Here is a 24,322-nt window from a genome sequence, read left to right as displayed (position 1 = left end):
TTTAAAGTTCAATTTGGCGAAAAATTCTTACCCAAAAAGGTAACAGAAATATTGAGTCCATCTCTGGATATTAAGAATAAGTTGAAGTTATGCGAAAATGTGTTTTTTTTGTTGTTTTTTTTTTTTTTTGATTTTGACACCTCGAGTTTGTTTTGTATCGCATTTCAACACAGTTGTTGTTTAATTTAAAAGAATTAGTTGTGGCATACAACATTAATTTCCTAAGCTGGTGAGTGTACCCTTCCATCCCTTGAGCTTCTTTGTTATTTTTGTAGTTGTAAAATGAATGAATGACACGTTTTTCAACACTTTTTTATTTGTGCTTCACCGTCGACTTGCTCATTACTTTTGCCATACAACTCGGCTCATTAGGGACGTTCCGCTCTATATATCAAGCCGAGAAATGCTAACAAAACAATGAGCAGAAAGACTACCAAAAGAAAGAGGTATGAAAATTTTAATTTATTTTCAGCGTCAGCCACCTCAATTCAAAATGAGATTTTTATTTAGCACTGAAATAACTGCTGGCAAAACTCCATGCTTGAAATACAAAGCACAAAAGCTCCGCGCCAACTTTCAAGCAATTTATTAGCGAAAGGGAGAGAAAATTCCAAAAAAACAACAAAAATGCATCCCTTTTAGATGCTTTTCTTATTCGCGGTTCCACGGTAATTCCGGGATTCCCTGGTAATGCCACTTAATTTTTGTTTTTTTGGTTAGGGGACATGCTTATTTTCGGCCATGCTCCTTAGTTGACCTTTTGACTTAACTTGCATGACTTGCAACATCAGCATCAACAACAATAACACATATGGTGACTCTGATAGTGGCTTTAGACGGAGCACCAGGCCGTTTTTTATGCTTTCAGAAGCAGATTTTTTTGTTATTTTTTATCAGCTAAACATTCAAGGGTGAATAAGTCAGTGTACTCTCATTATTGAAAAATTGGACGTATTTAAATACAGATTGGTTGGAAAATGCAGAGTGTGACTTTGGCTTAGGCATTATTTGCACTAAAGCCCTTGAAGCGCAAACATATAAAACTATGCTAAACGAAAACCCTTTTGTGCAGTCATTTAGCATTAATTCCCACTTTTCTGGTCAGTTGCTCTCATGTGTTTTTTTTGCCGCTAAGCTAACGAATCAGGATAATATGGTATAAGGCACAGTTGAATACTGAATCCAATAAACTCTTATTTTAATAAAATATGTCTGAGTTTGACACAAAAACCGAAACCGCTAATGTTGTTGTATTGTAAGTCTCTCTGAGTGATTCGTTTAGCTACGTTAAGAACGTAAAATGTCATTATTACTATCGATCGTCATCAGAAAACACAGGCTCATTTTTCACACTCTCCTTTGCTTCTACCATTTCTAAGCACCAAGAAGCTCATATGACCTTTGTTGGAGAAATCCACAATCTATTCAAATTCCACGTCGTTGCCGAAACATTCCTCAACAATTTGTCTTCACAGAGTCAACAGTCTTCGCTTTATCACATTATGTTCCACACAAATTACTATAATACACTTCTTTGTATTTCAATTAGTAAATAAACAAAAAACAAGTGAACTTGTCACGTTCTTCAAAGATTCAGAAGTCTTTCTTATGCGATGTAACAAATGTGAGCTGAAGCGGGTTCTGAAAAGGACACAAAATACTAAATACACCAAGACTTAGTCAGTGCTGAGCTCTTTGGTTTATTTAAATCTTGGCCATTACCAATGTGCTTAATATGTTTGTACAATAAAACACATGATAATTAAATTCGCATTATAAGGCTTTTACATAACACGAAAGCATGATTATATGTTCGGATGATGCCTACAGGAAACAAATGTATATATTTTTAGACTAATTGAGGGCTAAATAATTCCTTTTTTGCGCTATACCCGCGAGATTGCCTTTGTTTGTTCGTGTACTGATTTTAGTACAGCATACCTCAGGGCGTATTAAAATGTAATTTGACATTAGACTCTCATTAATAAATGGGGGCGTGTGATATGGGTAACACCTATTTACTTCCAAAAAAGAAGAATGAAAGACAAACAGAACTCACCACATCGATGATTTTCATTAGCGCCAGCCCAAAGTTCATCTGCAGTGGATCGGATTCTCTTACGACGGGTCGTTCCAGACTATTGTAGTTGTCTAGCAGGGTATGGCGTAGGTGTTTTTCATTCGGGCCAGCTGTGCAAACTGCAAATAGTGGAAGAAAAATAGAATGAAAATCAAATTAAATGTTAGAAATATGTACGAAAAAAGGTAAAATAAAATCAGTTCCATGTATTTGGTATGGAAAAAGGTTGAAACCAGCAAAAACACAAAATAACTTCAATGTAAAAATGTAAAAAGTTGTACTCCGTTTTACGGAAGTGATTGTTTGGTTTTGGTTTTGTTAAGTGTCTGATTTGAGTGCCGCCCGCATTTATCAATTGTGGTGCGTCATACCGAGGGGGAGAAGTTAAGCGCGTGCGGTTCCCTTCCACAACAGAGTAAAATAAATCGGAAGCGCCACTTTAACCTCTCGGTCGCCAAAATGGCGTATACGTCATTTAGGTAATTTAAAACGGGAAACCATCAGAAGAAGTGGTTGAGACAAATGGAAGGCTGAGAAGGAAAGGGAAAAATTACGGCAAAACGAAAGGTGGAATCATCAAATGTGATGAGCTATTCGCAGTGCGATGGGCGACCTCTCGATTATTCCTGAGGGCGTTACACTGAGCCAAGAAGCAGTGTGAATGTGGAGAGATTAGGGGCTGTGTTGACATAACGCACATTTCTTGTGATTTAACTTTCGTTATTGAGGTGTCTTATTTGCTTCAGTCGGTGTTTTTGCGGCGGCATTCTTCTGTCAGCAATTTTTTGCAATCTTACCGTCGACCTGTCGAATTATGTGGGCGAAGTCGGAAAGGAAAGTGTTACAATACTCTTTTAGCAAAAGAGTTTAGGTATCTAAAATGATGATGTAATGTAAATTTATCTGAAACAATTGGCATCATTTATTACACTGTTAGACCCACATATCACCTGTTGGGAAATATCTCAGTCCAAGATATTAGGGTATATATCTATGAAAATTCATACTAGAACCTATTTCTTCCATTAACCATTTAAGCTAAGCAGCCATTTGGTGATCTGGACATTGCTTTGCATTAAACTGCTGCCCTTTGGTTTTAAGACCAAACCAAACTAATTCTAAGCTGAACATAAGTTGCAGCAATACACATACATTCATGAATGCCTTGCAGACACAGGAGATATAATAGAGGCGGCAATTTAAAAAAGAAAGCAAAAAAACTGGAGCGAAGAGTTTCAAAAATAAGACTGGAGCGAATGCACCACATCCTGTGTGGTCGTATGTCTTTTCGAAAAATTTGCAACACACAGCTAATTTGATCAGAGATGCGTTTACTTTAGTGGCAATAAATGCATGACAAATAAATTTGCCTTCCACACAACCACCCACATAAATAACTACTATAAATACTCTCTCAACTTTAGTCTGTGGCACTTTCTTGATTTTTCTGTTCTGGGCGGACCTCAGTGACTGTCATTAGTCTCTGAAGCTTTGCTCGTAGTGACTTTAATTTTAGATATCTATCTTAATTGCTTGGCGTTTCGGATGAGAATTGTGGCGAAATACAACCACGAAAGACCAATAGGCGAGGTATATCGTACAAATATCAGAACCGTGTACAAAGGGGCCAACTTAGACGAGCATTTGTGATTCTCGCGATTTCTGATGCAATACTTTTTAATGTTTTTAATGAATACAAATCGAAAAATTAGATGCCACGGTGCTGTTTGCTTCCGCAGTTTTTTCAGGTAATTTGTTTCGCCGTTTTTCTAAGCGCGGAGTTAGTTGAGATGCACAGATGGATTGAGAATGTACTTTTCGTAAACGATGTGATTAATAGCCAGTGTGAAGCCGGTGAGCGTGAATGTTAATAGCTGTAGTAATGTTAATAAATACAAAAAAAATTGTGCTTTCGTCCTTGTATAATGGTCACGGGACATTTTTCTGGGTTATCAAAGAAGAAAGGGAAAGGTGTAAGTTCTGATAAGGACAGTATAAACTTGACAAAAAAGAATGCAATGTACTGATGGAAAGTTAAGTCTAGCATGCAGAGTGGATACATCGCAAGTAATTTAATTTATTCAAAACTTGTGCAAAACCAGTGAAAAGTTCAACATTGCTAAATGACTCAAGGCTGGGTATAATAAGGCGTTGGCATCAAAGAAGCTGAAAATTGCAGTAACGAAACTACGCATCTCTGGCACTTATTCTTAAGTAAGAAATAAAAAGTTGAGAATAATTGCAAATTGTATAAAAAACCTTTGTGGTAAGTAAAATATAGATTCATTGGCTACACTTTACCAGTTGTTAACCACTCTACTCTGATATATTGTGTATTTTTGTAACAGTGCAACACATTTAGCTTTTTTTTTCCTAATAGAGACTACACAGAACTTTTACATTTTCAAATGCGATTGCCACAAGATTTACATTTAAAACGCACTGAAAGCTTTAAAGAGGAAAAAATAGTAGACACGTTTCCTGCCATGAGGCATCTTCATTGTTTAACAACTTCAGTAAACAACTTCCCACGCCTCTGTGGGAGCAAGAGAAGTGCTCTTTAAAATTAAGAAATTCCCGCTTTGAACTTTCAAAAAGAATTATTTGCCTTACAATTTCATTGCTCAAGAAATGAATTGAGTCTGTGCCCTGACGAGGAAAGTGCGTTAAAATAATAAACGAATTAAGAGATTAACAAAGCTTTGCAGATCTACGCTCTAATGAAAAATTCCAAAAATTAAATGAAGACATTCGGGCAAAGGGAAATAATTAAAAAGTCACATAAAAATAGCTGCTAGCAATTATAAAATGAGCTGTATTTATTGTTTTTGTATCTAAGGATAAAGCGTAGGAAAGGAAGTTTGAAAGTTTTAAAATGAAATTAGCATAAAACTGAGTTTGCCTTGAGGCAAAAGCTAGTACAACAGCCTTGTAAGTTTTGCTTTGCAACTTACTTTGAAATCGGGCTTTCACAAAATAATTTAAATTGTAAATTAAGAAGACTTTACTTTAAAGGTAATTTACATTAGATTATTACTGCCAGTAAAAGAATACTTTGAAACCGGTTTCACCGATCAGTACCAACTTATGCTGAGAAACCCGCATTCTAAAACGGTCTAAGTGCTAGGCCATGTTCCTCTTGTATTGGCCATGTTCTTGTCCTTATTGTTCTTCTTAACGACAAGTAGTCTTCCTTCATATCTTCAGGCACACATCTGCCCATTCCTCATGTATTACATACACTAACAGGCATGTACTTGTCAGCATAAATGTATATGTCCTCACTTCCAAATATACGATATATTTCGTTGACCTAAATCTCCTCGGCCGACTTGTCGCCAGGCGTCATCAGCTTGGGTAATTCATGCATTCTGCGAAGCTTAAGTGGGTTTGCTTGTTGTTCGGGAAGATACAAAGGATGTACCTTCGTTCTGTGATATCTTCCTTGCCAACTAACAGAAAAGGATAAAAAGCTTTATTCGTGTCAGTTGGTGCAATTTGTTTTTTTTTGTCATTCATATTATTTGTGCACGTTTGGTTTGTACAATCCTTCCAGGCGGTCTGCGCCTCTTCATATTGGTGTCTGCTTCCGGTTTCGGCATTACGTTTAGTTTCAAGAAAAAGGAGCTGCATTGGCTTTGTTGTCGTGTTGTACCTGCTTATTGTTATTGCTGTTGTGTCTTTTGTATTTTACTTTTATTGCTATACTCCGCATTTGTTCTTGCCACGAATTCATTTAGTTTTAGGTCATTTGTGATATTTTTCTTTTTACATAATATTATTATGTACAATTTTGTATTTAGCTCGGTTTCTGTTTTAAATTTTTTTATTCTTTTTGTGACATTGGGCTTTTGAGGTTATTCGATTCGCTTCGAAATACATTCCGCAGCTCGACTCCTTTTTTCTACTTACTACCTTCCAATGTTAAATCTCTACCTGAAGTCCTCCTAGATATACATACATACATATATCGATAATTATGAAAAATATAAATGCAGAAATACCAAAAATTTTTGTAACAACGCTATGTAGGCGTTCTGATGTTCAGTTGTATTTACATTTTATGATATATGTAATATTATGTATTATATTTGTATTTACCTACGAGCCATTTGTCACAGCTTTCTTCTATAACAAATTGTGTATCATTTATTTAGATTTCTTTTTTAAGTGGTGCTAAAAATTTAGAAACTGTAGGGGTGGCATATGAGGAACATAAGTACAAATAACCGTCTGTGAAAATGAAATTTCTTGCTATTACAATACAGTTGACAATTAATATATCACACTTTCGAAAGCTATTCGGTAAAAATAGACAATTACAATTAGTTTCTCATTTTTCTGGCGGTTTTTATTCCCCACCATTTCATCGGTGCTGTAACTGCAGCACCATCAATCTGCATTTTTCCATTGACCCTATAATTGACAGCCAGTGGAGCAAATCTAACAATCACTGTGGAACAGACGGCTACAAAAGTTATTACAAAATAGAATGAATTAAAATTTTCAACAAATGCCCAACGTAACTGCAGACATGGCAATTCCGGGAAAATACCTTGAAAGTGAACCAAGCAGTTAAATTTACCGTTTTTGGAAAAAGCGTACCATATTAATGAAACTCCAAGTCAAAATGATGGTCGACTGACATAAACAGCTTCTGCGAGCACACTGGTTGGCAGACCGCGCTAATTTTTGGCATCATAATTAAGGACAGTTGTACCAAACTAGCAAAAAAATTTACCTGTCTTCCACATAAGCGGGATTTTTAAATGAAGAACTCCCGATACTTTCTTGACAGGGTGACTATACATAATGGAGCTGCAATGTTATTCAATAGTAAATTTTCGTATGGAGACTGACCAGCGTTTGTTGAACTTCAAAAGTGCTGAGTTCAGAAAGTGGCGTGAGTCAATTAATTTTGTACACAAGTATGTGAATGCATGTTATTATATTTGTAATTAGAAGATTTTTATAGATTCACATCAACTATTGTAATCAATAAGGACATCAGCAAGATCTTTATCTTTAAATCTATCCAAACGATCCAAAAGCTAACATTCTAATTAATAATTATTTTTAATTTGTATGTAAACAGAACTTTCAAATTTATATATATATGTGTGTACTTCATTCAACTATCTCAAAACTTTCAAAGGAGGACGTTATTACCTAAACCGCAAAAACGCAGAATAAAGAGCTTTAGGTTGAGACTAACACCATAAGCAAAGGGATGACGCTTAGCTTGTAACCGAAATTGTAGACAACCGCAAAGTTAATTTAGCAGAGGTTTCTTCATGTTATCCATTGTTCTTACATAGGGACAAAACTGTTCTTGTCTACTAGCGATTCCAACAGAGCAAGGCATTGCTTACTGCGGCTGTTCATGCTTGTTCTTGGTATTCGGTGTGTAATTACGGTTATTGTTGTTCCTACTTAGCTTGCTATTCAGCCCAACCGGTGTCTTTGTGCCGGCACATTTAAGCAATAGAAGTTTGTGAAACGGCGGTATTGAAGATGGCTTTTGAAGACGTAGTAGAGAAGCCTCTCGGCTGCACCGACTTACCGAGAAAACCAACCTAAATTAAGGTAAGTTAAACTCATTCCTGCACCAAAATTAGCTTATATCAATGAGAACGTGTTATATTAAGAGATTTTAGCCTGCCCCTAAATGTATACTATACAAGCAAAAAATAAGTATTCTTAGGTTGAGTGTAGTGTAATGAACCATTATTTTGTATTTTTATAATATGGAGGAGTTAAGCTTTTGGAACATGGGTAAATTTCGCTTGCACAAATACTGTATAAATTCATATTGAAAGTCGCAGTTTCGTTATTAAACCTATTATAAATAATGACTTTAAGTTTTTAATATGACTTAGGAAGATTAATTATGTTGGCAAAAAATATAACTAAGGGATAGGATAAGGAAAGGATTAGTAAAAATGTAGAGAAGAAATTTTAACGAAAATTTAACTTCTATATCAAAGAAAAGTTGTAATAACTTAAGAGTTCCAAATTGGCTAAAAATTTCTTTAAAAAGTGTTTTTAGGAGGAAACGAAATGTGCGAGAGGAAACTCGATCTCGTGTATTGTAAAAAGTAGTATAGCTTAAATTATGATTGCTGTTTTAAAGGCCATACAGATGAGTAATAGAACAAATTTACAAATAATTTGAAGTGTTTAAAGCAACTTCCTTATAGTAATAATAACCGCAGTGGCCATTTATAAGCCACCGCATAACTCTCCGCCTTTGCAACTAAAAATTTCACCATTCACCACACCACCTCACTGCCTTACTCACGCATTGCCATCAGCGTGCTAAATTTCAAAAGTTGCTGCTTCTACAGCCTTTTACTGCTTATTCAAACTAACGAAGAAGGCCTATATTTCCATTTCCATGTGACTCGGCTTACACGTGCCACCTTTTTACATATCCCTATCAGTTCACCGCTCTAAAATAAATCACCCGATTCAAATAGACAGCAATTGCGTTTGCGATTGTGCAGGAACCATTAATACGCTTGGGAAATATGTGGTGGGTAAGTACAGCTGTGTACTTTTGATGTACTTTTGATATTCATACGTATTAAGTGGACGCACCTGCAACTATCAAGGCTCAAGTGGCGATGGCGTATTTGTGCCTGAGGGAATGGTATATGTAGAATGTAATTCTCAAATGTACAATGATTGGGATTTTTGATTATTGAATGCATTCTAGGAGCAAATAATAGAGATAAGTAGTGAATACTTGTATTTAAATAAAATACACTTTGTCAGAAGAAACCGCTTACAACCACGCTATATACGACCACTACACTCAGAATTTCACAACATAAGATAGCGCCACACACAATGATAGCTCACTTCATCAAATTTTGAAAAAATATTATGCAATCGCTTTCACACCTACAAGTATATCGATATTTACAACAGCGATCTTACGCGCTATACTTTCTATTTGAGAAAATTTCCTGTTCCTGATTTCACTCGACACGGCTAAGAATATGTAAATTCTGAATTTTTCTTGTGAAAAACTGTACAAATTACGAAAACAAACTAAAATTTACCAACATATAATGACGCATTTTAATTTTAAACTCTCGTGCAATTAATTTGGATAATTTGGATTGGTATTCAAAGATTTAAACTTTTCTTTTAGCTTTATCATTCACTAAGTTTTAACAAATCATTATCGTTTTATAAGATACTTTGAAGAAATAAAAGGAATTAGACTTTGATTGATGTCTTAAAGTCCTTAGATATACAAAAACAAAGTTATATACATATACTATTAAGGACAGCATATGCTCTGAAAGTGTCAGCTGTATGAGAACCAAGTTCAAATATCTTCCTCACATGAGATGTTTAAGTCGTGATGTGGCATGTATGACAATTTGTCCTCTACTTACGGCCCCTTGCTAATTGGCGGATTGTTGTTACTAATACGAAATTGTTGCCCCTGGCTCGAATGTTTAAGTGACAAAATTGCCAATTAGTCGACTGCCAAGGGTGGTGTCAGATTTTAGTTATCACTAAATAAAGTTATTAGCAACACCAACAACATTAAAAAAGTGTAACTTCCGGAAACACTAAAAACTATGAAAACCACGACAAACGAAAACAGTGCCAATCCAAAAAATTCAATAAGAGCTGTCTTTACATTTCTTTAAGAAGGCGAAGCATTAACGCAAGCAACAATGAAGTGTGGCATTAGTGCCAAACATCTACAAGCATCGGCGACAGCTGGCAGGCAAAAAGGTTGACTAGGCAAGATGCGCTCACTGCGATGTTTTTGGCTATAAGGGGGAATGAAAAACATATTCAAGAAATGCAGACCGAATGCTTGAGGCAACGTGCTACAAATGAACAGACTAAAGTTGAAAAGACAGAGTTAGTTTGCTGGTGGTGGTACGGATTTCAATTCATTCTTATATATTTTACTTTATTATATTTTAAGTGGAAATTCTATTTAATTTTCTAAAGTATTCACTCTGTCATTTGAAGCCCCTTCAAAAGTTGCATGTATAGTTTGCTTCAGTGCAAATATAGTTTTTCACCAGTTTTATTTGAAGTACTGCTTTCAATATTATCTTAATCAAAGTCTTGCGTGCTGGTGAAACTATGTTACTCATACGCCGTGGGTTACACAATATGTACACCTACATACATATATGCCTAACAAGTGTGCACAAACGCTTGCGGTGTTGACTTTTGGTTGAACTTACTTCTCTGTAAGATTTGAAAATGACAATGCAAGTTGTGTAGTCTTTTGGGGAGAGGACAATGCAACTGAATATATTTTTTTAGGAAGCACAAATAGAAATGTTTATTTCGCAAGAACGTGACGTGTTTTCTATAAAATTTTATTTAAACTTTTATTTCGTAAACAGAAAGCTTGAAGTACATATTATAACGAAATTTAGAGTAAGAAAGCTTAGAAAGGGAAGCAATTACAATAAGATTTAAAATCACATTAAAGGCAAAGCGAAATTTCTGCAAAATGGTTGAATATTCTAATAAACCGATTAAGAAAATCAAAGAGTGATTTTAAAGCTGTAAATTGATACATGGACTTTTACTAATACACATATATTTCTTTGCAAGCAGTGATAAAGCTGATACAAACAAACCAAAACAAAGCCACAAAGATTTTCTAAAGAAAACAACTCAAAAGAAAGACGACAAGCGCTGAATGAGGCAAGACAAGAGGCAACTCTTAAAATCACAAGTGGTTAAGTGGCCTAAGAGGTTCACTTCCCCTAGACAGTGGGGATATATGTACTTGAATATATGTTTGTCTGAAGGAGGGAGATGCGTACACTTATTAGGGGGAATGGAAAGTTTGTGAGTTTGTGGTAGCGGCATAGTTGGTTACCCAAGCGGAATAATAACAACTCTCATACAGAGAAGTGTAGTTAACTCATGTTGCTGTGTTCGTTGTGTTGTTGTCGTCGCGTTAACAAATGCGGAAGTGCAGTAACGCATGTAATCATGACTTTTACAAAAAAAACACGCACTTGAAACAGGTTAGAAATTAACAAAACATATAGATGTATTTGAAGGGATTTTTAATACTAAGATTATCCTAAAAATATAACCGCTTTAGTGTCGTAGAAACTTTTTAGAAAAAAATATAGTCAAAATATCTAAGGTTGTTTTTTATCAATTACCAAAAGACATTCGAAAATGGGGTTCTTGACAATAATACTCCCTTAAGTTTACGAATGAGAACTTCTGGTTTTCTAGCATAATTATAAAACACGAAATTGAGTAGAACTTAAGCTGCACTTTTATGTTGGTGTAATATTTTTATTTCTTAATAAAATTTTATTAAACCCGATATACCCGCTTATAGCTGACACTTAGTTAAATGAACATCTTTAAGTATGTGTTCTCTTTGTATTTTTTGGGCACACAGACTATTCCATTACTTTTTGACACGAAAGGGCGTCAGATCACCTTTCCCTCGTGGCAATCAGCGTTGCCACAGTTTAACTTAATTGTCTGTCTGCTTCACCACATAAGTGTTCGTGTTCTGGGATAAGAAAGCTGCAAACTTATTATAGAGTAAACTGTTGTTTGATACCAACATATATAAATTTGTTTGAAGAAAGGTCAAAGTTTGGTACTGATTGGTGAGCTTTCAATAATACAAATACGAATACCATCTAACAACTATGATTTGTCATGTGTGTATGGATGTAATAGAAAAGACAAATAATATATTCAAATTGTCACTCGACCCTGCCCTTGATTTTTGAGCTGCTGATGCAGAACAACTTTCTACACATTTTTGGTTGGCGTCTATAAGCGTTTGTAAGTGTAAAGGTAGAAATTTCTATGTTTAATTACTGTTTTTGTTGATTGTGTTATTGATGATTCGGTCTGTTTTTATTCAATTGTGTAAGGTTCTTTACATTCTGCTTCCATATTTTTCTAGCCTTGTTCCATAATTTGACTGTTTACCACTTCGGTTTTGCACTTTCAAACTCTCTTTTGCTTGGAATTCAACACTCGCATAACGGTGTTTGTGGTTTTTCCGCCGTTTTGATTTTTTGTGTCAATAAACTTTGTAGTATTGCTGGCTTTTAAGCGCCTTGTGGTTTAGCTGTTACTTCGTCTGTTAGCAGCTCTCACTTCGCCAATGGCTTTTCAACGCAGACAACTCACTTACTTCCGGAGAATAAAAAACACGTATTTGGTTTGTGTAAGTGCGAAAGTGTCCGTGTATAGTTAAATGTAGGCGAAGGCAGCTGCGCAATCAGCAGCAACAGTCTTTACTTAGCATAGATGGCCGCTCGACAGTTTTTGCTGAACTCGTGTTGGGTCACTGTGGCTCATCTCGTCCTGCGGTAAAGAAAAATTTTAACTTTAATATTATTAGGTTAAATACCTTAACATTTAGTTGTTGAACTTGCCAACTAAATAGAGTACGTCATCAGTATATGACATAGAAATAAATGTGCTTTGGAAGAAATATTTTAAACACCGAAATCGAACAGCTTTAAAAATCAAAACCCCTATAAGAAATTCAAACTACTGAATAAAATTTTAATTAACGTAATGACATGTTAACGCCAAACACATGTGAAAACGTTTGCATGTGTTCTGGCCTTCTCTCTCTCCAATTTATATTCACATTTTCTGTTTATATGAAACCATATTATGAGATTTTCCTACATACTTGGACTACCTTCAGCACATACACATGCGCATTTGTGTAAGCTTTTGTTGAGATGAGCTTTTGCTAATGAAGTGAATAAAATTATTACTGTTGTCTTCAAAGATCCTCTTTTCTGTGGTGAAATCAAGTAGCAACTTTCGAACTTTTTAGCAAGTACAACTAGTCAAGACTGCCATTTTCTGGGTGTTGAACGACAGACAAACAATTTAGTTGCTTCATAAGTTTATTTTGTCATCGAGGAAGGCGGCAACTCAGAAAAAGTAAAAAAAAAAGAAATTAAAATCGTGTTTAGGAATTTTTTTTAAAGAATATATGAAATTAGGTATTTATATCGCTGCTAACGAAGAGCACTAAGTTCTGCTATTTGTCGATTGAATATGCGGGTTAGTATGGGAATAATAAAGTTAATATTTATAAATAAAAACTGACATACAAACTATAAATGCTTGGCCTTTTATAACCCTGCTGATTCGTCGTCGACCTCTTTTAATTTTTATTTGTATGTATTGACTAATAAAATCAGTTGAAATGATGCATGGTCATTCTAATGTATCAAAAAAATAGATTGGTGGGGGTAAATAAAATAGTAAGTCCTTTCCTATGTATAAAAGTTTGAAAAAAAGTAGAGCGGACTAAACATCAGACACATAAAAACTTGTTTCTTTATAAATAGGATTATGTGCTGATATATTTTCTTAATTTTCCATTACATTTGACTTAACTCTTAAAATGATTTAAACACGTCGGAAGGTTAATGCTTTTTTGCTTGGAGTAAGCTCAACTTAATTGATGAATCAGCTTAAGGACTAACAAAGGCTTAAATATCAAAATCATTTCTCAAAATCATTTTCAAAGGGAACAGAAAAAAAGGACTCTAACTCGCTTTAACGCTTTTCACAGCAAATTAATGTCTTGTCTATAGTAAAACAAGCGATTTCTTTCCATCGGAAACAATTTATCGTCTTTGGCGTGGCACTTGAGTATCAAGATGAAAACATTATTCTGTATATATATTATAATGCGGGAGTAGGCGAAAAGAGGGCAAATGTTTTTTTAATTCCTTGTTCAAAGTTTCGTTAGTTTTTTCCAGAACTAAATACTAAACAAAGCGGAAGTGCTTGACAAGAAAATGAGCAGACAGCTTCGGGGAATAAATGGGCCTTCTGTTAAAAGCAAAATAAGAAATTATGAATATTTACCATTAGTCTAAAAAATGTTGAACAACAACATAAATGGTGATGATGTGTAATTTTCATTTTGCTCACATCAAGCAAAGAGGCGAAGTTGTTAGTTAAAACCTTACCAAAAAAAAAACAACGATATATATGGTATACCTATATTAAAACGAGTCATTTCGATGAGGTCACGAATGAGTTCATATTCCATTCAAATAGTGCAATATTGTGGTGGTTATAAAAGTGAGCACTTCTACATACGCATATGATAATAAGTACTAAAATGAGAGCGGAGAAATGGTAAGCAGCAAAGACTGTGGAAAACCTGCAGCACTCTTGTAAGCGAGCGAAATTTATTCAAACTGCAATTTGCGATGATTTATGTTCGCTTTAAGTTGCAACATGAATCTGATTAACTGCAGAAAGACGAGCCTTCTCGCTCAAATGCAACTATTACTCTTACTCTGCGGGAGCTTGTTACATTGCAATGCATTTAAGTAGTCAAGTTGTCTAAGAACAAAAAGTCAACTACAGAGTAGAAATGACTAAAGATAGAAACAGTGCTAAATACGTTGAGTTGCAGCAAAGATGAAATGTGTGATGTAAAACCAGAATTCATGTGATTTGTTGTTTATTGTTGATTTGGATAATATTTGTCTGCACAAGTAGCTACTGAGTAATAATAAAATAATACCAAAACCAAATTCCACGGCTGTATATTACGAGAGAGAATATTCTTCTCTGCGACATATTCGCGATTTCTAATGCTATTGTAGCTCCATTTGCCAGTTATGCCCTCGTTGCTGCTATGACACCAATGCCACTTCAGTGTAACGGTAAAGATAAAAGGAAACAATTTACCGAAATTGCAGAATTATTTCAAAATGCAACACAAATAACCACGAAGTGCTCTAATTGTTGCAACAGAGACAACGCGAATTGTGGCACTCAAATAGTACGTGCGACAATAACCAGCATCAATAATAACAAAAGCTTCGGGAAAGGTGTGAAGAATAAAACGAACAATGCAGATGCCACACAAGCCAGCCCATGCTACAAAAGGTGGTAAGTTGTGAGCTGTCAACAGTTACGCGTGCCACAAAAGCATTAGCATGGAAATGCGAAAATACGAACAACACAATAACAGTATTGTCAACGCAAAGTTCGCCGCGATTGAATGCCTACTTCTCTGCTCCCAATTTCCTTATTTCCTCTTTACTACAATTGTCTTGTTGCACCTCGTTGCTGGATTATTTGAGGAAATTGAACATTTGTTTGTCACACTTTTCGCTTTTCGGAAGGATTTAGCCTTTATATTTTAAGAATAGCAACATGTAGCTGAGTATGTGTGTATGTTCGTTGGATTTGCTTATGTTTCAGGGTTCATTTGGGCTCATTTGACTTTTTGCTTTCAGTGGCCATAGAAAGTTTTGTTTTTGCTGCCCTATTGCCCTTTTAAATGCTTCTGTGCAATTTTGTGGAAATTTGGAAAAAGGTCATCCAATTGAGCGCGTATAGCAAACAAATACACCAAGTTGAATGCCTAACCCTATGACTGACAGCTTCGACTGATTCTAATAAGCTTGTGGCTGTCGCCTTTTGATGAATTTACAGTAAGAGCAGACATTGTACAGATTGTTGTTGACACATGAACATCGAAAACTTGATTTGAAAAAACAGCTCATAACAACAACGACAACATTGGGCCCATGTGTGTCGATTAATATTAAGTCGAATTTGGAGAGTATTTAAAATGATTGCAATTTTGTAGCAAATTGATAGAAAAAAAGCGTTTCATAATTAATATTTTATTAATAGGATTTAAAAATGATACATACAGGTATAAAACGCTGAGTTTAAGACTCATACTTTAGACTTTTTAACTTTTGAAATATTTTAGAGTTTTGTTCAACGAATACTCAATCTGAATAGAAACATTGTGCTTGTGCCATCATGGCAACTGTGCCAACCTACTATTATGTAGACGTGTCACTTTTAAAAAATTTCAATATACGAAATATACGTTTCGGTCTAATAAAACGTGTTTGCCTATTAACTAAATTGCCCAAATCATCTGTAGCTACTTTGTTGTTTGTTCACTTTAACCGGACCAAGTCATTGTGCTACTTTAGCAGGGTTCTACAAATCTATTCCTCAGTCAGCAATTATAGATACGGAAAACCATACGAGTATTGATTGCGTGTGGGCACTAAATCTCCATCCACAAAAATATTTAATCATGAGCATTCATGAACTGTAAAATTCTGTCAGCGTATCTAAGAAGAGAAGCCAGCAGAACTCTTCTGCGCTACATTGAGTTCATGGAAACTCAATCATGTTTCTCAATCACACACAAAGTTACCATTCAAGAAGAACAAAAACACACACAAACATGAAACCACAAATGCGACACGTCCCTCAAATGTATTGGAAAATGTCAAGGGCGAAAGCAAGAATTTGTTGTAGGCAATTACATCTGAACATCTACTAAGCGGAGGGGGTTTCTAAAGAGCCGACACAATGCAGTTATAAGTCTTCCCACTAATGAAGGATTGTGGAGGGGCGCAACGCAACAGGAGCTACTGTCGCTGACTTAGATTTCGTGATTGGATTTCAGATGGTGTCACTGGGGCTCTGAGTCTTTGGGGATCTTGTGCGCTCACTTGAAGCAGAGTATCTGTACGTCTGTGTGCGTATCGATGAACTTGCATCTTTCGCAGTTGTTGGTACGCATTTCCATTCGCTTTGCTTGGATTCTTTATCTTCTCTTAGTGTGTTATTTTCGACTGTCGCACTGCCACACAACAACAAACACACAACAACAACATGTAATCATCCACCAAACATGAACTCTCACGAACGAATGCGAATTTGTCGAGGCATTGGGGACACACAATTTTGGGCCTGCCAAAAAAGGTTAGTATGTGAATGTACAAGTATGTATGTCAATGATCATTGCTGTGTGGGTGTGTGTGAAAGGAAAGCGAGTTTTTATTTTTAAGTCACTGTCAATGGCGTTTTCATGTTCATGTCGTTGATTTATTTTTTCCGCTGTTTAATTGTCATCGCTAATCTTGTTTTTGTTTTTGTTGAAGTTGTATGCCAATGGCAGTGAAAATTAAATTTTTGCAAAAAGAAAATTTTGCTGCTTAGCGATATTTTGCTATTCTTGCACCATGTTGCTTTAATAGTTTTGTTGAAATCCGTACGACTGGTGGCAGTGGTCCACAGCCAGTCCACAAACACTAAGCATTAGGGAGGATATAAACTGTAATTTGGCACTTTTAGGCGAAAATACATATCTGGATTCCACTTGGCCGATTTTAACGAAATTAGGCACGTAACATTTCCCTCACATCCTTATGTCACAGTGCGTAAATCCAAATCTACAGCCATTTCCCATATAACATAATTTTAAATTCAATCTTTCTTTTCCGGTGTACAAATCAAGAAACCAATTTAACAATTAATGCCTGTATGCCATGTTATAGCCAAAAATTGTTAAAATCCAACTAAAACCAACTGTTCGAACTCCTATGGTCTAGGACAACATGGCGTAAAAGTTTCTGAGATAGATCAAAGGAAGACTTACGCAGAACAACGAACACAAGCAAATTTGTATTTACTATTTAAACGCCCTTGTGTGTTTTGAATAATACTACTCACACAATAGAGACATATTTATCAAAAGTGAGCAGACGAAAGCATTTCATCAAAAGCCGGCAGATTGCGGCTGAGCATTGAAATGGGAACAAAAGCCCCAAAAGGAATCCAGCACAATGTTCCGGTAGCATTAGCCCTCGTGGCGGTGAATAAGAAGCGTAAGGGAAAACATTCAGAAGCTACATTGCACATTGTTCCTACTTTCAAGGCCACAAGTGCGATTGTTGTGAGCAGCCACAGGCAAAAGAATGAACAAGAAAAGATTTGCGCTCGCACGTGCCGAGGAAACGCACACAAATAAAGCGAGAACTTATTTTTGGTAAGAAAAATGTAACGGAAAAGCCCAAAATGCAGTCGCAGCCAAAGTAAATATTAAAAGGCAAAAGCGCAAAAATTAAAGCAAACAGAGTCACGATAAAAATAATAATCAAGGAGTAAAATCACCTCAGTTGCCACAAATTTGTTGCAGCGAGAAGAATAAAATCTAAGCACATTTAAATTTTTAATAAGCGCTAAATAATTTAGAACTAATGACTCTTGGTGCGTACATTTTAAAATTCATGCTGACGCTGCTTTCGGTGTTCAACCAGAGGCATAATCCGGATCCTTGTTCTGTTTTTAACTGTCTCAACGGATATTGCTGACGACGACGCTGATTGGGTGACGGAAGCCGTGAGCTGAGGCGCAAACGCTTGTCAAGGGACGCATCTAGGCATTTAATTAAAATTTATGCGTCCCGTAGTTTGCAATTTCTGCTTGAAAAAAAGGTGCCAGTCTAATAACTGTACGAACACTCAAGCACGTCGCACACATTGAACACATATTGGTATGACAATTCTCACTCAGATTTAAACTGCCGCTCGATTTTTGTCCTTAATCACTTATCGCTTATTTTCTCTTAGACAGCACTTTCCAACCACTTTCGTTGCTTCACCTCTTCTACCGAATTTCTGCCGTGCCACCGACTACACTGCCAAGCGCTTCTTGTCCTGGTAAAGCGCATTTTATTTCACTCTTACTGTTTTACTACAATTAGTAATAATTTCCTTAAACTTATTGAGGTTTTAATTGCCAACTAAAGCTTGGCTTCTGCTTAAATTCTCGAATATCTGCTTTTAATTCCACATTGCTCGTTGCTGCCGACACGTATCGAACCGCCTCGTTTAAGCCCACGTTCGAAACTGAACTGATTTTTCGCTGCGACTGAGGTAAAAAGCCAAGTGCCAGCCGAGTAGCCGAGTGGTGAGCTGAGACGGAAGGCGCAGATGCGAACATCGCGGTTGCAGAAACTGTGAATGAAGGTATCGCTGCTTAAACATCTGACTTTTATACTTGTGTTGGTGCTAGTGCTGCTATTGCTGCATCCTTGAGCACATTATTGTTGTCGACGTGGTCTCTCTCGCTGACAGCGACGCTGCTGCCACAGCATTTGTCGGGGCTGTTGGTTTCGGGGTTCTGCGCTGCGTTTTGCTTTGTTGTTGAATTCGAACCAGTTAAAGTTAACAGAGAAAGTACACTATGTTGCTTATCAGCAGGTTAGCAGACTTATAGCATGCTTTTAAGCGGACAAGGTTTCATGTCATGTAAATGAAGAAATATATTTTACTCTGGGAAATAGCGTGGGTTTGGTTATGAGAACATCAAAATCAAATAACGAAGAGAGAACCAAATGTATTCATATTATATTCAACTGTGGTATGTCTAACTGTAGTAAAATTTTCCTTTCGTAGTCTCTCTTTTATCTCCTTTTCACTTTTTGGTTATTTTTAGTTCCAACACACCGGTTATGGGTCCTTTTCCAAGCTCGTCAAGTGTAAACAAACAAACAGAGAATCGGTACTCACGTGTTTCCAACAAAACACAGATTACTCACTAATGTTGAGAAGTTTTCTTTGAGCTCGTGCAATACGATTCGTATTGGGGTAGCTGAAGATAATATTGTGAAAATTCTTAGTGAGCTGGTACAGCGATGTAACGAAGAAGCCTTGAAGCAATCAGGTTCCAAAAACTCTGCAGAGGCGAATTCTGAAGTTATATAAAATAAATAGAATTTCCTAAAACTATGTATGTATGTAATATATAATCCTCCTGTTTTACTTCATAACACCGTGACCGTGGACTTGAGGAGACTTGGCGTGAACCAGATCTCGATAAAATCCGAAACTTTCTGAAAGCTGATAGTGGATAATCCGAAACAAATTTGTCTTTTATTTGTTCTTCCTAAATGGAAACAAGTTGCATAAAACTAATCGGATGACATTGCAAAGATGAGCCCAAATTTAAATTTTTAGGTTTTACAAAAACAGTAACCTCAGTATATTTTTATCCTTACTTTAATTTTTCAGTAATGTATCTTTATATTATATGTTGTCATACACTTTTTTATACCTCCACTGGGTGGAGTCTTTTGCTCATAAGTGTACTACAACCTTTTCTTCTCTTTCCATATCTAATCTTTCTTTCTGATACTTTAAGCTCTTTTAATATCTTACTTTTGCTACCTACTTTCTCACAGCACCAACATTTTGAAATATTTTCAAAAACACTTCAATCTATTGCAACAATTTTTTAGTTCAAAACCCGTCACTTTTAATGGCATAGCAGAATAATAACTACAATCAGAGTGCTTACTTCCCTCATCTTCGTGTGCCATCTGGTTATCAAAATTTAATTAAATCGTCAAAGTTGAGTCCGTTGTTTAGCCAAAACTTGTAGCTAAAGTCACCAAAATGAAATAAGTGAAATAAATAAATTAATATTGTGGAAATGTGTTGTTTTCATGCAAAACAAAAAACACAACAAATTTACACACATTCACATATGCATATGATATATGCAAATATGATGGAAATTACACTTGCATTTCATTCTTCTATGTTTGCAGAGGAAGCAGTGAGTTTTTAAGAAAGATAAGAAATGGCAGAGGGCCCCACAAAAACAGGAACAATAAATAGTACATTCATAATATACATGCATATATGTATTTAAGTGTGTATTATGTGAATTCTCGAACTCAAATGGCACTTTTAATCCTCTCTCTTCCAGAGGAAGCACTGAGTTTTTAAAAGAGATAAAAAATGGCAGAGGGCCACACAAAAAAAAATAAAAACAACTTTGCAAAAGATTAAAACATAATAAAATAAAGTACAATGGATTCATTTACAAATATATAGGGCATAAGTTCATATATATGTATGTGTGTATATGTACTTGGCGATTTACAGTGTCCGCAAAGACGGCTGTGTGAGTACAATGTTTCTGTCCGCTGTATTTATTTTAATTAGCTTTGCTTTCAGCGAACTTAATTAGCTTCTTTGTTTAGTTTTTTAATACATTTTTACAGTTAGTGAGTATAAAACAATGTTTTTGCAATTTTGCAATTTTAAATGCAAATTTTCAAGAATTACTTTTAACAGCTTTTCTGAATTAGAAGATTCCTAAATCACCTCATTTTATGTAAGTCAGAAATAAATAAAAAATAAACAATTGTCATCTGGATAGACATAAACCTTGAAAAATACACATCGATTATGTACATATATGATAAAATACACTTTCTTTAATGTTTGTTTAAGTTGAGTAAATCAGGTTTCATCAGCTTATAAAATATAATTTCATATTGTCATCTGTGATCGGATACATTGAAAACATATTGAAACACATTTGTATGTTGTGGAATCTAAGTCGTTCGGATTACTATGTAAATTGTTTTCACTGACAACTATCAACAGCGGCATTTATCTTGCTCTTGAAGATTGCACGATGAAACAAAATGCAAAAATTATTATTCATAAGGCCAAGAGTTCTAAAATCTAGTGATATATGACGGTAAAATTAAACATTATTTGTTTACAGCAGCTTGCAAATAATCTCTATGATTTTGTTGTTGTGCTTATAAATAAAAACCATTTCTGCACCGTACAAGGTTTGCAAGAGCAAGAGAATTTTATATGAGAATCATCAACTGTATTTGTATATGGAATGTAAACTCCCAATATTAGAGTGGAGATTTAGGGCCAAAAAATATGTATTGATTAAACTGAGCAGACTTTATAATGAGTAATGACTTTTCAAGGCGCTTGTTTTCGTTTGACAGGTTTTACCGAAACTCTTTTACTGGAAGACCAGTTTTCCCACGAAAAACATGTTTCGTTGTCGGAATCATTTTGTAGTGTATTAAAAAACCTAAAGAAGAAAAATATTTTTTTACTATTTAAAATAATATAATATTTCACTTGGGGCGGAATTGTCTGTCAGTCATCAAATATTAAATATATATCATTTTGTGTCGAAGATCTGAAGGTTAAATCACTTAATAGAGATAACTTTTGAAAACATAGACATAAACAAATAAAATGCTGAAGAAATCATAAACGTGGATGGTCGATCTACAAGTTTCTTTAATACTAACTATTTTATTACTTATTCGCCAAGATACCTTTTCTTGATCAAAGAATGCAGTAAAACATTATTAAAATCTCCACCACCCTCCAATTTTTTAAGCATTTATTTCCTATATCAATAGGTAAAAAACCATTTCATAGAATACGCACTCAGAAAGCAAAACAATACTACACTGAGCCCAGCTGAGTTCACCGCAAACGCAATATTGAGTTATTTGCTGAGGAAAATAATGCTAATAAACAAACCAGGAAAGATGGAAAGCCACACAGCGCCGATTGCAGAGGAAGCTAGACTTCTCAAGCATGCGAGAAGAGCATAGGAAATGCAATACAACCAAGCACCGCAAAAAAATACATAGAAACAGTAACAACCACAGTAGTTGATCTTAAGTTCCATACTCGTACTTAAGGGGCTATACCAGTGTGACACTTTCAAAAAATTTTTTTTTGTTTGTTTGTTTTTTCGATATTCAAAAATATCCTGTGAAATTCGCAAGGTACCTTGAATAGTTTTTGAATGGCAGTGTTCTAAGCAGCGACCACTCAGAGGTGCAAACATATATAAGTGAAAATTTAAACGCGTTTTTCTCGAAACGACATTTTTCAAAATTGCTGACATCATAACTCAACGAGAAATTGACCGATCGACTTCAAACTAAAACTGGGTATAGTTGAATACATTTTCTATACAATGGACTACGATCTTTTTGATTGGTTGAAAATTGTCAATTTGGCATTAAAAAAGCAACCATTTTTTTAGTAAAAAAACGATTTTATGTTTAAAATTACGCCATTTTCTTAATTTTTGATATTTTGCAAAGATCGTAGTTCGTTGTATAGAAAATATATTTAAGTTTAATAAACATTTTGAATTTTTCTGTTTCAGCTACTCATTCGATCGGAATCATGCCAGCAGTTGAGGCACTTTTTTTTCAGCACTTCCGCAGACAGCACATAACTCCGTTATTTTTCAATATTTTTGTAAAAAAAAAATTTTAATATAGCTAAAAGTATACTTTATTATGTCCATAGAACGTCGAAGCATTCCAATGTAGTACTTTCTTTTAAAAAAGTTCACGAAAACCGCCTAATTTTTCATGCGTCCCACTGGTATAGCCCCTTAAGAAGCAACTACTGTGGTTGTTACTGTTTCTATGTATTTTTATGCAGTGCGTGGTTTTATTGCATTTCCTATGCTCTTCTCGCGTGCTTGAGAAGTCTAGAGAAAGTCAATAGTTACTTTATATATGTTTGTAAATGCTTGCTTCGCCCATTTATTGCTAAGATATTTCTTTGTTTTAACTTGTGTGCCATTTGATGTAACCAAATAGCCTGAAATTTTACCATATCAGGTTCGACGTGACATTCTTAGCTAGCTAGCTAGTAGCTAGTTTTCCGCGGCAAAGAAATTGATATATTCGTTTCATTGTAAGTTCTGTCTTATTTAGATTAGCATTGATTGCACTGAAGCACTTTTGTGCACCAAAACGAAGAATAATTCAAATTATAGATTGGTATGAGTCTACTGCCGATATCGCATATCTATCTTGTCCCTGCCATTGCTCAGCGAGAAGAAGTTATGTGACGTCATTCTTCGGCCATTACTGCTCCTTTCACCAATGAAAGTGGAATAGAACGCCTTTGACCTCAACATTGATGCTGTTATAAAAACTCGTTTTCTAATTCGCTTTGGGAGTACTCAGAAAGACATATGTATGTACTTCTTTTTATTTCTTTCTTTTTATTTCGTTCTCTGTTTAATGATATATTTCATATTATATAAATCATTCACTTTACAGAATATAGATCGAGCATCTGTAAAGTAATGAGAATAAAACTTAAAAAAAATAGTATTTCTGGAGTATCAAACGTTCAAAAATGATTGAACTCGAACCATTGCTTTTTAAGTCCCCAGTCAACGGATATATGGCAGGGATTGCATAGCTTCTTCACAACTCAGCTCTGATTTTAAGAACAAAATTGTTCATTTTGTGCTCTTTCTTTAAAGCTTGTGTCATTATTTTATATATATACGCTGTTTGTAAACTTTCTATTCTATTCCATTTCTAGTGCTGTGAAATTTAACAATATATCAGACCTGAAAACTCAAATAACATATTCAACTCTCATCATTAAACGTTCAATAACTTTTAATATTAATAATTTTCCATACAAGCTTAATAACCTACCAATTCATGAATGAATATCACTAACCAAAGTTGAAAAATTGCCAATTTCATCACAGTAACTTCATTTAGAAATCAGCGGTGCCAACAATATAACCTCATACAAAGTTCACGAACTACAACGGCTGTGA

The 24,322-nt window shown here is 35.2% G+C and overlaps 1 protein-coding gene across 5 annotated transcripts in view; it reads right to left on the bottom strand.

Moving 5' to 3' along the window:
- LOC126759125 (neuronal acetylcholine receptor subunit alpha-7-like) overlaps window positions 1-24,322 on the bottom strand; it is a 151,122-nt gene that overhangs the window by 12,510 nt on the left and 114,290 nt on the right. For 3 of the 5 annotated variants that reach the window (XR_007666953.1, XR_007666952.1, XM_050473749.1), the window contains one exon: window positions 2,060-2,199. Coding sequence is in view for 1 of the 5 variants with exons in the window: in XM_050473749.1 (XP_050329706.1) it covers window positions 2,060-2,199 (140 nt within the window). In the remaining 4 variants the exon portion in view is untranslated. Of the gene's footprint in view, window positions 1-2,059; window positions 2,200-18,046; window positions 18,131-18,150; window positions 18,555-24,322 lie in introns of those variants that run through there. The other 2 variants (XR_007666954.1, XR_007666955.1) reach the window with 2 other exon arrangements.

The sequence above is a fragment of the Bactrocera neohumeralis genome, chromosome 5 (assembly GCF_024586455.1).
Source record: "Bactrocera neohumeralis isolate Rockhampton chromosome 5, APGP_CSIRO_Bneo_wtdbg2-racon-allhic-juicebox.fasta_v2, whole genome shotgun sequence".
In the NCBI taxonomy this organism is placed as follows: Eukaryota; Metazoa; Arthropoda; class Insecta; order Diptera; family Tephritidae; genus Bactrocera; species Bactrocera neohumeralis.
Note: the sequence above shows the minus strand (reverse complement) of the source record. Positions and strands in the feature narration are given on the sequence as shown.